The 14,476-nt window shown below is 58.0% G+C and overlaps 5 protein-coding genes across 5 annotated transcripts; 2 read left to right on the forward strand and 3 right to left on the reverse strand.

Moving 5' to 3' along the window:
* Positions 1-55: 55 nt before the first annotated feature.
* On the reverse strand, positions 56-2,984 carry MKK02DRAFT_38084 (WD40-repeat-containing domain protein; the record flags this gene model as incomplete). The annotated part of the gene is made up of 7 exons (XM_053089919.1): positions 56-656; positions 701-837; positions 871-1,020; positions 1,053-1,860; positions 1,892-2,715; positions 2,749-2,899; positions 2,947-2,984. The coding sequence occupies 7 exons, from the start codon at positions 2,982-2,984 to the stop codon at positions 56-58; spliced, it is 2,709 nt and encodes a 902-aa protein (XP_052944333.1).
* A 203-nt stretch (positions 2,985-3,187) lies between these two features.
* On the forward strand, positions 3,188-4,739 carry MKK02DRAFT_9015 (uncharacterized protein; the record flags this gene model as incomplete). Its single annotated transcript, XM_053093708.1, has 6 exons — positions 3,188-3,248; positions 3,375-3,510; positions 3,741-3,969; positions 4,000-4,154; positions 4,186-4,528; positions 4,560-4,739. Coding segments are annotated over 6 exons (1,104 nt in total), but the record flags the coding sequence as incomplete, so codon positions are not given.
* Positions 4,740-6,646: 1,907 nt separating this feature from the next.
* MKK02DRAFT_16731 (uncharacterized protein) lies at positions 6,647-10,141 on the forward strand (the record flags this gene model as incomplete). The annotated part of the gene is made up of 4 exons (XM_053085677.1): positions 6,647-8,646; positions 8,678-8,930; positions 8,961-9,232; positions 9,400-10,141. The coding sequence occupies 4 exons, from the start codon at positions 6,647-6,649 to the stop codon at positions 10,139-10,141; spliced, it is 3,267 nt and encodes a 1,088-aa protein (XP_052944335.1).
* Positions 10,142-10,709: 568 nt separating this feature from the next.
* On the reverse strand, positions 10,710-12,440 carry MKK02DRAFT_16888 (uncharacterized protein; the record flags this gene model as incomplete). The annotated part of the gene is made up of 10 exons (XM_053085703.1): positions 10,710-10,826; positions 10,870-10,957; positions 11,001-11,119; positions 11,163-11,245; positions 11,292-11,385; positions 11,583-11,704; positions 11,749-11,828; positions 11,874-11,938; positions 11,988-12,086; positions 12,240-12,440. 10 exons carry the CDS (start codon positions 12,438-12,440, stop codon positions 10,710-10,712), a joined length of 1,068 nt encoding a protein of 355 aa, XP_052944336.1.
* Positions 12,441-13,159: 719 nt separating this feature from the next.
* MKK02DRAFT_28274 (uncharacterized protein) lies at positions 13,160-14,455 on the reverse strand (the record flags this gene model as incomplete). The annotated part of the gene is made up of 3 exons (XM_053087522.1): positions 13,160-13,278; positions 13,327-13,416; positions 13,513-14,455. Coding segments are annotated over 3 exons (1,152 nt in total), but the record flags the coding sequence as incomplete, so codon positions are not given.
* Positions 14,456-14,476: the final 21 nt, after the last annotated feature.

Below are 14,476 nucleotides of genomic sequence, written 5' to 3' on the forward strand. Positions count from 1 at the left end.
TTACGACCAGAGGACCGCTCCGAAGGGGAGCCAATATATTGCATCTGATGACTACCTAGCTAAGATCCAGGATCTCCGTCCCTAACACTCCACCGTCCATCTCTCCCACTATATAATCCAGCATATAGCTCTCCTGTACCAGCTTCTCCAGCCGGACAAAGTGTCGCTCGGAATACGGGATCAACCCATCCATCAGCTCTGGCAAGCTGACGGTCGTCTCTCCCTTCTTCCTCTGCCTCCCGCCCTGCTGCTGCTGCTTGCCCGCCTCGGCCGCCTCCTCCACTTCATCGGTGACCACCGAATCGTCCAAAAGATCCGGTACAGCCGTCGCCTTCTCAAAGGCCGCCACGAGGTCGTCGGCGGTGCGCAGTCTGAGAATCGCAGAGAGGATAGCCTGGGCTACGGGGGATGTACGCGCATTGGCGTTCCAGTCCCGGATCATCTTGAGGAGACGGACAAGGTCTAGCGGTGGGAGGGTGGCGAGGACCTGGTCTACTTCGGGAGAGCCAGAGTAGGAGGGCGAGGAGGCGTCGGAGGGGGCAGCGAGGAGGGCGGTGAAGAGTGTGAGGAGACGTTTGGGTTGGGACATGGAAAGAGCGAGGAGGATCGCTTGGCGGTAGTTTTTCAGAGCGAGGTAATTCGTAAAGTCTTGTTCACTGACTGTTAGCTTGATCAGGAGATTGACAAACTCGTAGCTCACCTTTGAACGCTCGCAATCAAAGCATCATTCTTTTCCTGCTGTTCCACCTCGGACGAGTCTTCCCAGAAAGTCGCAATGGAGTCGGCTCCGGCAGAGACGATGGTGGACTCGTCAGACGCGATAGCGAGAGACCAGATCTGTTGTCAGCTGAGCATAAGGTACAAGCTCACCTTGTCCTCGTGGTTGTCCAGGGTCTTGACGCAGGACTCGTCCCGTATATTCCAGAGCTTGACCAGTCCGTCCGATGCCGAAGTGACGAGTTGCATGCCGGCCGAGAGGAAGTCGACCCGCAGTACAGCGTTGGTATGCCCCTCAAACGTCTGATGTCAGTTTGGTCAAACCTTCTGCTTACCTTGAGACAAGTATAATCGTCCAGACTCCAAAGCTTGACGGTCCGATCCGCCGCTCCACTCGCCACCACCCTGTCCGTCTTACTGAATCTGACGGTCCACACACCTCGCCTGTGCCCCTTGCACGTCCCGAGCGGCTTGAGCGCGCCGGTCGCTCCGGCTTTGTTTTCGTCAAAATCTATAGCGTAGATCTTGACGAGCTTATCCTGCGAGCCCGACGCCAAAAAGCGGTCGTTCGGCGAGATGTCGAGCGAGTTGATGTCCTTTTCGTGTGCCCGAATCGTGCCTAGAGACTTTGGCTTGGACGTCGTTCCGGGTGTAGCAGAGGTGAGGTCCCAGAGCTTCAACGTCCGGTCCTGACTCGCAGTGACGAGGAATTTTGGAGAAGAGGATTTGCGCGACAAGGCGACAGCTCCGATAGACTCGGCGTGCCCTTCGCAGATCGCCATGCACTGCCATTTGCCTTCTGTCGATGGCGCCCAGACACGAGCGGTATTGTCTTTGGACCCACTCGCGAGGAGGCTGTAGTCTGGCGACTTGTCGAGGCAGAGCACCATGTCTTTGTGGCCGGAGAGGAGGGTCGCGGAAAAGGTAGATAGGGAGTAGAGGCGGATGAGGTTGGAATTGGTAGCGAGGGCGAGGTGGGAGTGAGGGCTCTCGTCGGATGAAGGGTGGGTAAGGAAGGTGGCGTCGATGATTTCGTCGTTGAAGCCGATGACCTGGCGGGTGGGCAGACCAGTTTCGAGCAAGTGGAAGATGATGTTCTGGTCGGCGTGGATAGAGATCAGGCTGGAGGAGGATGCGTCGTGTCTGAATCAGCACAGTCTAGAGCCCTACTCACAATACGTTGATGATCCCTCTCTGCTCGTCCTCGTCCACCTCTGCCTCGTCTACGCCCTCCACGATTCCCATTTGACCCACTTCTTCCCCCTTGTACACATCCCACAGCTTCACCGCGCCCTTCTCTCCTCCGGTCCAGCACCTCAGCCGTCCCGCTGGCAGACCCAACACACCGTCCATAGGCAGCAAGCCGACGGACTCGACCTGCTCTCCCGCAATGATGGTCTGGACGAGCTTGGGCGACTCCTTCTCCTTTCCCTTCTTGCTCTCCTTTCCGTGCAAATCCCAAACAAGGACAACCTTGTCCCTTCCGCCCGTGACGGCCCATCGACCATCACTCGTCACGTCGATCCCTCGTACCACGCTCACATGTCCCTCCAGCACTGCCCTCGCCTTGGCTCCGCCTCCTCCGGCCCTAGTCGACGCATCTTTGAGGTCAAACACCCTGACCCGCCCATCCGTCGATCCCGTCAACAGCTCCATCCGCCTTTCTTCGCCTTGGGGGAAGTTGAACCGCAGAGCTGATACGGGTCCGCCATGCCCTCGGAAGAGATGCGTGACATAGCCTCCCGCGAGATCCCAGACTTTGACGATCCCGTCCGACGAACCGGTAGCGAGCAGGGTGTTGTCGGGCGAGACGCAGCTGACAAGGATGCTAGCTGAGTGCGCTTTTGGAAGCTGGCGGGTGTAGCTGAGGGACAGGGGATGATCCGGAATGGAAGCGGGGAGTGGGTAGAAGCGGAGTGTCTGGGACTGGTGCGCCGTGATTAGGGTTGGTGGGGAGGTATGGTAAGAGATTGCGAGGGAGGTGATGGCAGTGGTGTCCTAACATCAGCTGCGGTATACAAAGATACTTACACCTCGAATACGAGCAACAGGCAGACCAGTCTCCACCTCGGTCACTTGGACCTCCTCGCCCAGTGTCGAAATGAGCCACTGGCCATCCTGTGTGAGAATCGCCGGTCCGCCTGTATAGATCGGTTTGAGTGACCGAGGGGAAGCTCGGAAGCTGATCGTCAGCTCTGCTTGATCCTCATCTAGCTCGCACCAGCTGACCTTGTCTTTAGACCTCGCTTTGAGCTGGAAGCGTTCATAGTGTATGGTATAGTAGGTGGTGGAGGTGGAAATCTTTGAGACAGGTTGAGCATTACGAGACTGACCACTGAGGGGCTCCACACAGCAGCCAGAAATTTAATTCCGCCTTTCAACCTCACCCTCAACTCAATCCCTCTCACCTTCCTCTTCTACTCATACCTACACCTATGATACACTGACTCTAGCAGACACCACACTCGCCATGCGCATCCACGAAGTCCTCGACGCGTGCATCGAGTATGTCGCGTATGAAGGTGTCTTGGGTAAGTTTATTGACAACCGCGCACTAGTCGAGGGTTCGAGCCCGGCTGTTGTGCGACAAAAGCACGCCCGACTCGAACGCTCGGTGGAGGTGGTCCAGTCGCGTCAGAATTTGGGCTGATCAACAGGGTCGGATGTGTTGAGGCTGCAGGAGCACCTGGCGAAGCGGGATTCATATCTCGACGCGACATCGTTTGCGTATATCTATACGTTGCTATGTCAGCACCCGTCCATCCGGATTGCCATCAGCACGTACCCGCTCGGGTCCACGGGCGAGTCGCTTCAACTCGGCTCGGCGCCTCTTCCGGCCGACTATTCCCCGCCCGAAGCTGCCGTCGAGGTGGACTTCAACCAGCTCTACAGCGAGGGCAAGCGGGGGCGGGAGATGGCATTTCATCTGGCGGGAGAGCAGCACAAGACCAGCAAGGAGGCGGTGGCTGTCAAGCGGGCGGATCAGGAGCGGAATCGCCTTGGGAAGAGAGCGGCGGCCCAAGGAGAGGATGCGAAAGGCAAAGGCAAGGGGGGCAGAAAGGTCTGGACCAGATCAAGGGGGAAGACGGAACGGTTTTGTTCACATTTCTGGACGAAGATGATGCCGAGCTGGGAGGAGACCCGGTCGACAAGACGGATTTGGCGGGACTGGCGGCAAAGTGGGGTAGCAGATTGCGGATCAGGTGTACGGACGACGAGGTGTACTTTCGATTGACCGGGTCCCATCAAAAGGTGAGAACAGTCAAGGACGAAGCTGATTAGATCCCAAAACTCACCCTGCCTGTGCTACACATGCTCCAGCTCGCGGCTCGGTCCCGCGAGAAGGGCATCACCGCTATCGAGCTGGGTCCGATGGTCGGCGCGAGTCAGGGCTCCACGTTCTACTATATGAAGGTGTTGACTGATGCTGGGTTATGGTAAGTGATAATCAAGCTGGGCTGATGGTAGTGCCAAAGTACCCGCTGTACTCCACGGCTCCATTACCAACCTCCTCGTCTTCCACCCCTTCCTGGAGTTGAACGAAAACTATCGCGCCATCAAGAAGCTCGGCCCCCTTCCGGGATCTGCGCCAGCGCCGGCTCCAACATCCGATCCCGCTCCCGCCGAGGACGAGGACGATCCAGCCATCGACGACAATGGCGGAACAGGCTTGACCGGCTTTGACTTTCGCCCCATTACGGAGCCGGAACTGATGAACGGTCATATCGTCAAGGAGCGCCTGCTTCAGCTTTTGGATCATCCCGCCCTGCAGAACCATCTTCTAAAAGCTAGGAATCTGCTCGCTATGATTGTGAGTCTCGTCTTGACTTTGCTGACGACAGGGCTGGAATCATCAGACCTTGCTCCGCCACCGCCGAGCAATGACGCGAGTCCTCGCATCGCTAGTCATGAACGGTGTAGTCGAGCGCCTGGCGGTCGGCCCGAAACGCGTTGACTGCCTGCGGTTGACCAAGTTCAATCCCGACTACAAGGGTCCGCCCAAGCCGTCCGCCACAGTGCAGGAGGAAGTGGTTGTTTCTACGTATTCCCCGCAAGGTAGGTCATGGTTTGGCATAGCTGACTCCAGACTTTATCGAGCCGTACAGCTACGCCGGCGCCATTGCTATGACCCGCACACTCGAGCGGCAAATCATCGACGTTGTCGTGCAAGCCGGGCAAGAGGGCGTCACGTACTCGGTAAGTCCTCTATCAACCCAACTGACCTCAGGATATTCACGATGCGCTTCATGGTGTCTACAAACGAGTCATCGAGTTCTACTTTGTCCGAGGCGAGGACATGCGGCTCCCGCCGGCGATGCTGGAATCGGCCTACTGCTCGGTCATCGAGTTCGCCGGCAAGGAACGGCGGTTGCGGATGTTCACTGTCCCCGCCTATCGCACCTACATGCTCGCGAACGGGCAGCCCCTCGACGATGCCAAACATCCCCCTACCCCACCCGAGGCCGGACGCTGGGCATCCCTTAAATTTCGCAAGTTTGTCCCGGACGCAGAGACGTTCTGGCACGAAGCGGAGGAGACGCTCACTGCGATCGAGCGCGACTCAAAGATCGCCCACTTCTACCGGGAAGTCAAGCCCGCGAGGCGCAAGGACGCGGGGACGCGGAAGCCCCGCAAGTCGGACGGGAAACCGACCAAGCGTGCTCGAAGCCCCGACCTAGAAGCGGATCCCTCTGCCCCGCCGACAAAGGCCAAGAAGCAGACCCTCTACAATACCACCATACAGGTCCGCGGCCGGCCTCGAAAATACATCCACGTGGTCGATGAGGAGGGTACGGTCAAGCGCCTCATCATCGGCCAGGTCCTCCCCCATCCGTCGCTCCCGCCAGTGCTCATCTGGGTCAAGAGCGTCAAAAAGCTCGTGCCTGCCCCGGCCGAGTACTCTGGTCTCGGGAAGCCGCCTCCGGTCACTGCCGAGCAGCTGAAGCTAGGGCATACCCCGGCCTTCTATGACAAATTTGCCAGGGGCAAGTCGAGCAAGAAGAAGGGGAAGAAGGGGAGCAAGGGGAAAGAGGAGTCGGAGGAAGAGCTGGAGGAGGATGGAGACAAGGAGGAGTTGATGGAGTTGATTGGAGAGAAGGCGACAGAGGTGGATGAGCTGGATTCGCAGGCCGGCGAGGCAGATCGCGCGGAGGACGGTCCAAGCAGCGCGTCGGCACCGGTCGAGGCGGCAGTCCCGGCCGACGCACCGGCAAAGAAGGGGCGCCCACGGAAGCAGCCGTCAGCGTCGGTGGAGCCATCGGCAGCGCCATCAAGGCGGGGTCGACCTCGAAATCAATCCGCCTCGGTCGCTCCACAGCCAGAGGTGACGGACCCTGTGGCTTCGACAAGTCAACTCCCTACATCGGCCGTTGCGAACATTCCTGACGCACCTCCAAGGAGGCGAGGTCGCGGCCGGAAGAATCTAACCCCGGTCGCTCCCAGCGAGGCGCTCGGCGATGTCGCCTCCCCCTCTCAGACAACGAGGCCAAAGGAATCAACGGCGCCAGAAGCGGGCGACATGGATGATGTCGTCATGCTCGAGGTGGATCCATCAAAGAAGCGGGCTCGTTCAGCTGCAGCGTCGCCGCCAGCGAAACGAGCTCGGCGAGGAGGAAAGGAACAGGCAGAAGCTGCAAGCGGCTCAGGTCAACCTACGCAAAGCGAGTTTGTTGCTCCAAACCCGGCGTCACTTTGGAAGTCACTCGTCCCCGTCCCCATCGTCGCCGCCGCCACCCGTGCCCCCGCCTCACCCACCGTCCCCAAACGACGCGTCGACATGGGTCTAATCTCGCGCAGCAACGAGCTCGTCGAGGCCCTTCGGGCGTACGGTCCCGTCATGAGCGATACAAAGCTCCAATCCGCCCATCGGGAATGGACCTACGCGGTCGCCGGGACGGACGCGCCCTTTGCCCCCGCGCTCGGGTACAAGATGGACCGGCGCGTCTTCAAAGAAGGCATCCGGGCGCTAGAGACCGACGGGCGGATCAAAACCACCATGTGCTCGATCCCTACTACCACCGGTCGGTGGATCCAGCAGCAGGTGATCTGGCTGCCTGACACAGCCCAGACCGAGATCGACAACTACATCTCCAAGCTCTCGGACACTACCTCGGCGTCTTTGCAGTGGGTGCCGAAGAGGGCGCCACGGCGGCAGGTCGAGGAGCAGGCCTTCACCGAAGCCAAGGTGGCTGGTCAGGTGTCCATCAGCGCCAAAACTATAGTCATTCGGCGAGCTCTCAAGGACGATTCGCCCGCTACGCTCCGTCGGAACGCCCTTATCAAGCAGCCGGGCGTTGCTGCTACGCTGCTCGGGTACATTTCGGGTCGCTGGGTCCGGGTACGGCGCCTGTTCGAGGCGCTGGTCGAGACCATCCCGACATCCAGGTCGAGCATATCACACAACGTCTTCGCTCTGCCTCTCATCTTTGAGGATATTCCGGTCGGCACTTTCTACCAGTGCATCTTCTCAACCTCGTACGATGAGGACCTGGATCAATGGCTGTCGGAGCCGGAGAATACAAAGACCCGCCTCAAGGACGTCCCGCACAACTTTCGGCCGGTCAACGGGTTCGCCGGCGCCGGGACCAAGGCAAAATACCGCACCCTCCTCAACACCCTCTGCCTCTTTGGCCTCTTGTCGCCGCTGCGAGCGTGCGACGCGGAAGACGCGGACGTTACCGTTCCCGGTCCCATCAACCAGTACTTCAAGGTGCCGGACGCCGTTACTCAGGCGACTCACTTTGTCGTCCACAAACACGCCCCGGTGTATCACATCGCTGCGGACCCAGCCGGTCTCCTCGGTATGCTTCCAATCTCCACAGCCGCGGAGCGGGACATCTACTGGTCGGTCACGCGCGACGCCTGCGTCGAGCGAGACCCCAAGGCCCTCCCACCCCTCCAGTCCAACGTCGCTGTCGGCCTACCTCACACCGCCCGCATCACCAGCACCCTGGAGCCAGATACCGACACGCTCAGGCTGATGCGGTCGGGAGCGAGGTGGCGGAGTGATATCCGGATTCTTGAAGAGCAAAGGGCGGCGATCGACGCGCAGATCGACTGGCGTCGGGGCGTACCCAAGATCACCTCGGATGAGGACATCGAGGCGTTTGCGTACGAGAACGCCTTGTCGATTACCTTTGTTCGGGATGAGCTGGTTCGCCGGGCGCGGCAAGCGCAAGATCGGGCTACTCGGATAGCCCAACAAGAAGTGGTCACGGCCAAGGCGCTGCAGGAGCGACGGGCCAGGAATCAGCGGAGTCTGCGGGAAAAGCTCGCCGAGATGCGGACGACGACCAAGCGGGAGTGGGAGAATCGTATCTTGCAGGCTTGCGAGGTGGCTGGCGTGACCTGTACCTCGGACGTCATCAACTTTGTCACGCATCACACCCTTACGCTCCCGAATCGGTCCAATCTTAGCGACGCGGCGATCCAAGATGCGGTCAGGCTATCAACGAGAGTGAAGCCGGCGCAGGCGCGAGTGGAGAGGGAGGTGGCCGTAGCAGCGAAGAGGAAGGAACTGCAGGACAGGCAGCCGCCCAAGTCTCGTAAGTCTATAATTGGCTTGGCTGACTTAGTCCCCGTCAAAGGTCAGCGTCGACGCCACGAGTGGACGCCAAAAGAGGATGATCTTCTGCTCGACGTGGAGGCTATCGTCCGCGCCCGGTCTCGCGGTCGAGCCAGAGGACGTCAAGCCGTCCTCCAGGTCTTTCCGGATGTCGGCCATCAGACCTTTTTGCATCGCTTCAAAAAGATCATCGCGACTGCGGGGAAGCAACAGTACTTTGAGCGGCTGGAGCAGGCGTGGTATGATGTGTGGATGGCGCATAGGGGGATGGGCGAGTTGATTGACGAGGATCCCGACAGTACGGCCGACTTTGACCTCAAGCATCATGTCGAGTTTTTGCGGTCTCACATCAGGAAGCAGGATCTGTGAGTTTGGCTTTGGCAAGGCTGACTTTAGGCGTCTTGGTATCGTCGCTCGGCGCCCCGAGGTCAAAATACCGGACCTGCCCGCCAGTCACGCCGATGTGGTACAGCAGGAATGGACCCATGCCAAAGTCGAGCAGCCGACTCTGTACCATGTCAACGACGCTGGGACCAGCGACGAAACCAAACTCGCGGGGTTCGGTATGGTGCCGCTCAAGCATGAGCCAAAGGAGATGCGCTTGGGGTCAATGGATCGCTCTCGGGGATTGTTGAGGGCGTGTCTCAAGGTGAGCAAACGCTTGGCTGGGCTAATTCAGATGGTTGTCTCTACCCCAAACGAAATCTACGACCAACCCACCGCGACCGCCTTCCTCGCGTGCTATCCCACCCAATCGCGCATGTCCGAGGTCAACAATCTCGTAGACGAGAGAGCGTTCGTCAAGCAGAACAGTGCTAGCGCCACTTCGCGATACTTTGGCTACAGCAATACCTGGAACACCTATACCGACGGGCCCATGCCAGGCGAGATGTTCTCCGAGGCCAGGGCGATGGAGGAGAAGCTCGAGACCGAGGAGATGGAGTGGAGGGGGTTATGTTCGGCGGGAGAAATTGCTGCGCTTTTGGAAATGACGTCTGACGGAGTGGTGAGTGGACGCAAGGCTAAGCTGATATAAGGCGGATATCGACTTCGATTACAAGGAGTTCCGTCCTGTCCGGTACCTGCGGAGCACATACAACACTCGGCAGCTAGGTGAGTTCTAACTTGGACGTGCTGATGATAGATGATACCGCTTTCGAGTTTGACTATAACGTCGTCAAGGTCAAGGACGCGCCCTCCACGCAACTCGCCATCCTTCCCGTACCCCATCTCGGTCCTACCCTAGCCACTTGGCCCGATCAGTACGAGGATGTCCACGCCGAGGTAAACCACATTCTGGACCTCGTCCATACCGCCGGCCCAGACGGGCTCACTCGCGCCCAACTCGACGCCAACTACCCCTCTTCTACCCTCTTTGCGGTATGCGCATCGCTTGCGGCGGACTCGCCACCCGAGGTGTTTTGGGCAGGATACGACACCCCCAGGCTCATCTCGACCCAACATTGGGATGACTGGACACATGCGGTACCGCGCAAGAACATCCGGGTACGACCCAGGCGATGGGTGGATATCTTTGGGGAGATGCTCAAGGAGGACTGGGAGCGGTGCTTGAAGTGTGCGGTGGGGTATGTGATGGCTCGGCCTGGAGTACTCACCGTGGGTTTCTCTTGTTGGTTGTGGGGTATAGCTGATAGTCAGATGGACCTCCGCTCGAGGATGGGGATCGTGATGGATAGGATGGAGGTTAACGAGGTGCTGCAATACTTGGAGGAGAGGGGAAATCTGCGAAGAGCATGGATAGGAGGGGGAGGAGTCATACCTCCGATTGAAGCGATGAGCTCGGCAGAAGAGGGGATGGTGGGGTATTGGCCGGGGAGGACGTGGGGGATGGAGTTTTAGATGTTCTTTCGATTTCGCTAATTTGTTTATAGGTTGTGCTAGCTGTGAATTAGACGTTGTGTAGCAGAGACTTTGGCATGCCACAACATTACATGCGATCGGGGTTATCGCGGTCAACGAAATGCTGTAGGGGAGTGTGGGCAGAAGGAGAGAAGAGTAGGGAGGAGCGGCGAGTAAGGTGGTTGTGTATGGGTGCTGCCCAAAGAAACGGACAAGGAGAAAGGGTGTATGGAGGAGAGGGTAAGAGGGGGAAAAGGGGGAAGATGAGGGAAGAGGGGGGAGCACTGAGGAGGTAGAGGGGGAAGAGGAGGGAGAGGGGATGGGGAGGGAAGGAGTAGGAGAACAAGGGGAACTAAAGTTGGCGCAGCTGGAGGGAGATGAGGGAGAAGGCGGGGAAAGGAAGAGAGAGAGGATGGAGCGAGAGGTGAGCGCAGCGGTGTCCATGGGGTGAGCACACGTAAAACTGACGAAGGTGTCAGACAATTGGAGTTCCGTCAAAGATCAGCTGGCAATCCGATGAAGATTTGCATGCTAAATGTCACTTAGATTGTGGTAGAAATATCGTGCTTTACAAGCACGTGTAACCCCCGTCGATGGTGATCTCTGCCCCGGTTATGTACTTGCTGGCGTCCGACCCGAGGAGGATGACTGCGCCCTTCAAGTCGGAGGGGTCTGCCATTCGTCCCTAGGATATCAGCTCCCATCTGGCGCCAGGGGGAAGTACGCACCATGGGAATACGGTGAAGCCATTCGTCTCGGAGCTTGGTGTTGGCGTCGAGAATCACCTTGGTCAGGTTGGTCAGGGTATAACCGGGTCTGTAGATCAGTAGCGTCCGCGGAAGCTACACAGGAAACGTACGAGATGCAGTTCACGCGAATGTTTTGAGTGGCCCACTCGACAGCAAGCGATCTAGCCATGTGCCGCACAGCAGCTTTGGAGAAGTTGTATGGAGTTTGAGGTTGGGGAACGTTCACGACCTAACAGTCAGTCACAAGATCAACTACAAGGCGGGATGCTTACCGATCCAGACATGCTTCCGATCATGGTGATCGACCCCCCTTCTGGCATGAGCTTGGCGGCTTCCAGAGCGCAGAACCAAGTGCCTTTTGATCAGCTACACTACTACTGCGCGGGAGTCAGAAGACCAACCCATGATGTTGATGTCGAGCAGCTTGCGAATTTTGTCGGTCGGGTACTCGTGGGCGACAAAGTTCTCGACAATGCCAGCAGCAGTCACACAGGCCTGCCTTTTCAGCGTCATTTCAACCCTGCTTTTCTTTTACTGCCCGACCGCCTCAATTTCCGCATGTCCGACCCCCAACTCCTCCGCCTCTCCTGTCCAATACCGTCTTGGTGCAGCCTATACACGATTCTCCCCATCTATGCGTGCCATGCTCGCATTCCATCCTATTCGAGCAAAGAGTGAGAGAGAAGACTCACGTCAACGCGACCGAACTCTTCCTTAATCTTGGCGAAGGTAGCTTTGACGCTCGCTTCGCTAGACACGTCGCAGCCTAGACCAATCGCTTTGATCTCTCCCGGTTGGGCATCACCGTGCTCCACTTGAACATCAGCCGAGATACCGAATCAAGAGGACTTGACGTACCGAACCAGTCTGTCAGATCCTTCGCAGCAGCCTCGGCATCGGCCTGTTTGAGATCGATGAGCACGATAGCATCGGCACCGCTGCTGCGTTAGCGATTGCTTGACCGAAAGGGTGAGATGGCGTACCTCTCCACAAAGGTCCGTGCCATCATGTTTCCGAGACCTCTTGCCGCACCTGTCACGACGCAGACCTGACAGTCAGTGGCTTCTCTGAGTAGGACGAAAGAGAGGGCTGCTCACTTTGCCATCCATACTCAAACTGGCAAGAGTTCGCTTGGAGTGCTTACCGTGGCCGGGACCTTGGACATCGTGTCCGATGTCGTCGCCAGCTTTTGGTTGCTGTTCATCAGCTATCAGTCGCTCCATGCTAGCCCAGAGAGGTAGACAGATATCGCCACCATACAGAACAGGGGTTGAGATCCTCCACTCATGCCATCCAGCTTTGAGCCCGCTACCACGCTTGAAGCCTTGCCAAGCAGCTATGAGACATACCTTGTGTGCGAACTCAAACTCTCCACTGACGCCAGCAAGCTTCGGTGTCACCTCCTTGCGGTGCTTGTCGTAGCCTGCAGAGTACTGCCCGTCCTGGGGGCTCTGGGCGAGTGCTTTGGAATCGGCGAATCCGCGGAGGAGCAGAGGGAGTTGAGTGGGCCGGAGCGATAGAGAGGATCGTGAAACCGCTCGAGCAGTCATGGTGGTAGCGCGGATCATGCTCGCCATTGCGCACGAAGAGGTATGTTAAACGTATAGCTGTAGACGCTTTTTCAGGACAGGCAACAGAGATCGTCAGTGCTGTATCAAAGCCAACTTTGGCACAGTATACTGTACTAGCGCATCTCGGGTCTTCGGAGCGAAGCCGTCGGCCCGATGACGTAACAGCCAGCCGGAATACTTGCTTGTATGTATATGCAGTCTGTAGCCTCGAGTAGCTCTGAATGAGAGCTCCCCGGTGCTTGTTGCTCAGCTTTGCTTGGATTCAGGGCGCCACGAAGACCATCGTTCCATCCCACGCATGCATTGGTCTCGTCCATGCTGGCGCGGACAAGGGAGAATTGCAAGATCAAGGGTCACCTCGCGTCGAGGAATGAGGAGCTGGAATCCAGGCAAAGTGGCCGTCCACGACGACATACACTCGGCAAACCCGTGAGGACCCTTGAACCCTTCCGATGAACGGGCCGAGCGCCTGGGTTGATCCAGCTCTTGGCACTGTCGCCTATCGAGTGCGGATAAGTCCCCTACCCTGCCCTTTCTGTGCTGCTTATACCTAGTATACACCTGCGCGCAAGGCCTCCCCTCCGTTCCTATGGTATGTACATACTAAGATGTTTCTTTGTGTGTTTGCCTCGAATGACCTCGCATTGTACACACGTATCCTCTGGTGGTTGGAGAAAGCAGAATCTGTGCGCGGTGACTTAATGGGCGTGGGCGACGGAGTATAGAAGGGTGAGCGAACTAGTGGCTCCTGGAACCCAACCTTCAGCAACGAGGGCACAGCACTCGCGTTGTGGAGTAAAAGACGGTTTGGCTCTGCCTTTACAGTAGTGTACACAGTCTAGGTAGACAGCTAGCAACCGCTTACCAACATGCACTGCAGCTTGTCCCCCCTCTAGCACAGTTGCAAACACACCGGCTCCTCGACAGTTGACAATTTGTGACCCAGCACCTCTCCCTTATCGACACACATCCCTTCGCCACCGAGGCAGTCCACCCTGGTATCACCCAATCACTACCCCTCTCTCTCGTCATCAGCCCACGATCAACTCACTCACCACAGCGTTCCATAGAGGCTGCAACTCCTCCTCCTCCGGGTTCAGCATGCGAGGCTGATCTGTACGGACTCCATCGACGCCGGGGCGGACGGAGAGTAGTCGGTCTACCGTGGCGGCCCAGAGTTGCTGAGGATGATTCTTGGAAGCTTTTTTATACCGGACGATAGGAGGTATATCGAGGGTTGCGGGTTGGAGCTCGGCCACGGATGGGATGAAGGGGAGGTCGGCAAGGAGGTGATGGTATTCAACGAGTATGTCCGCGCTAGACCCGAGCTCGAGACCGAGATCGTCTAAGAATTCGGCGATATCTGGCACCGTCGAGGTGACGTATGGCTCGTTCAGAAGCTCGTGCGCGAACCTGAGCCGCCGATAGCCACGCTGGCTAGTCCGCGATGCCCCGTCCAGCGTGCAGTTCCGATGCTGTCCGTTCTGATCCGTGATCGCCGGCTGCGAACAATCGAGGCACCGCCGTATCTTGTGCAACGTCTTGGACGTTGCCGTTGCGAAGTACGCCGGGCTTGCGAGCTCCTGGAACGCCGCTCCGATGGTCCGAGTAGATGTCCAATTCTCCAGATTACGTTTGTGACCCGCGTTGGACCATAGACCAAGATGCTCATGGGCATAAGCCGTACCCGCATCACCTGTAAGCCCACGAGCTGGATGGCTCACAGCCGTGGCGGCTGCGCGGAACAGGTGCGTGCCCTTGGGGAGCGCCATCAACCACTGCTCCCTCGCCGACGCGTCGAAATCGGGAGGAAAGGGAGGACTCTGGCCAGAGATCCCGTTGACGCCCTCCTCTTCCAGCCGTACGAGTAGCTCTCCTAGCGAATTGTACTGAGCTCGGCGGGTGGGTAACTGCTTGTCGCCAAGTGCGTATATACCATGGGTAATGCGGAATGTAGCGGACGAGCGGAAGTTTGTTGATCGCTCTAGGGCGATCTAGGCTGTCAGCCGTGACTT

This window comes from Dioszegia hungarica (assembly GCF_025882075.1).
Source record: "Dioszegia hungarica strain PDD-24b-2 chromosome Unknown MKK02contig_15, whole genome shotgun sequence".
Classification (NCBI taxonomy): domain Eukaryota; kingdom Fungi; phylum Basidiomycota; class Tremellomycetes; order Tremellales; family Bulleribasidiaceae; genus Dioszegia; species Dioszegia hungarica.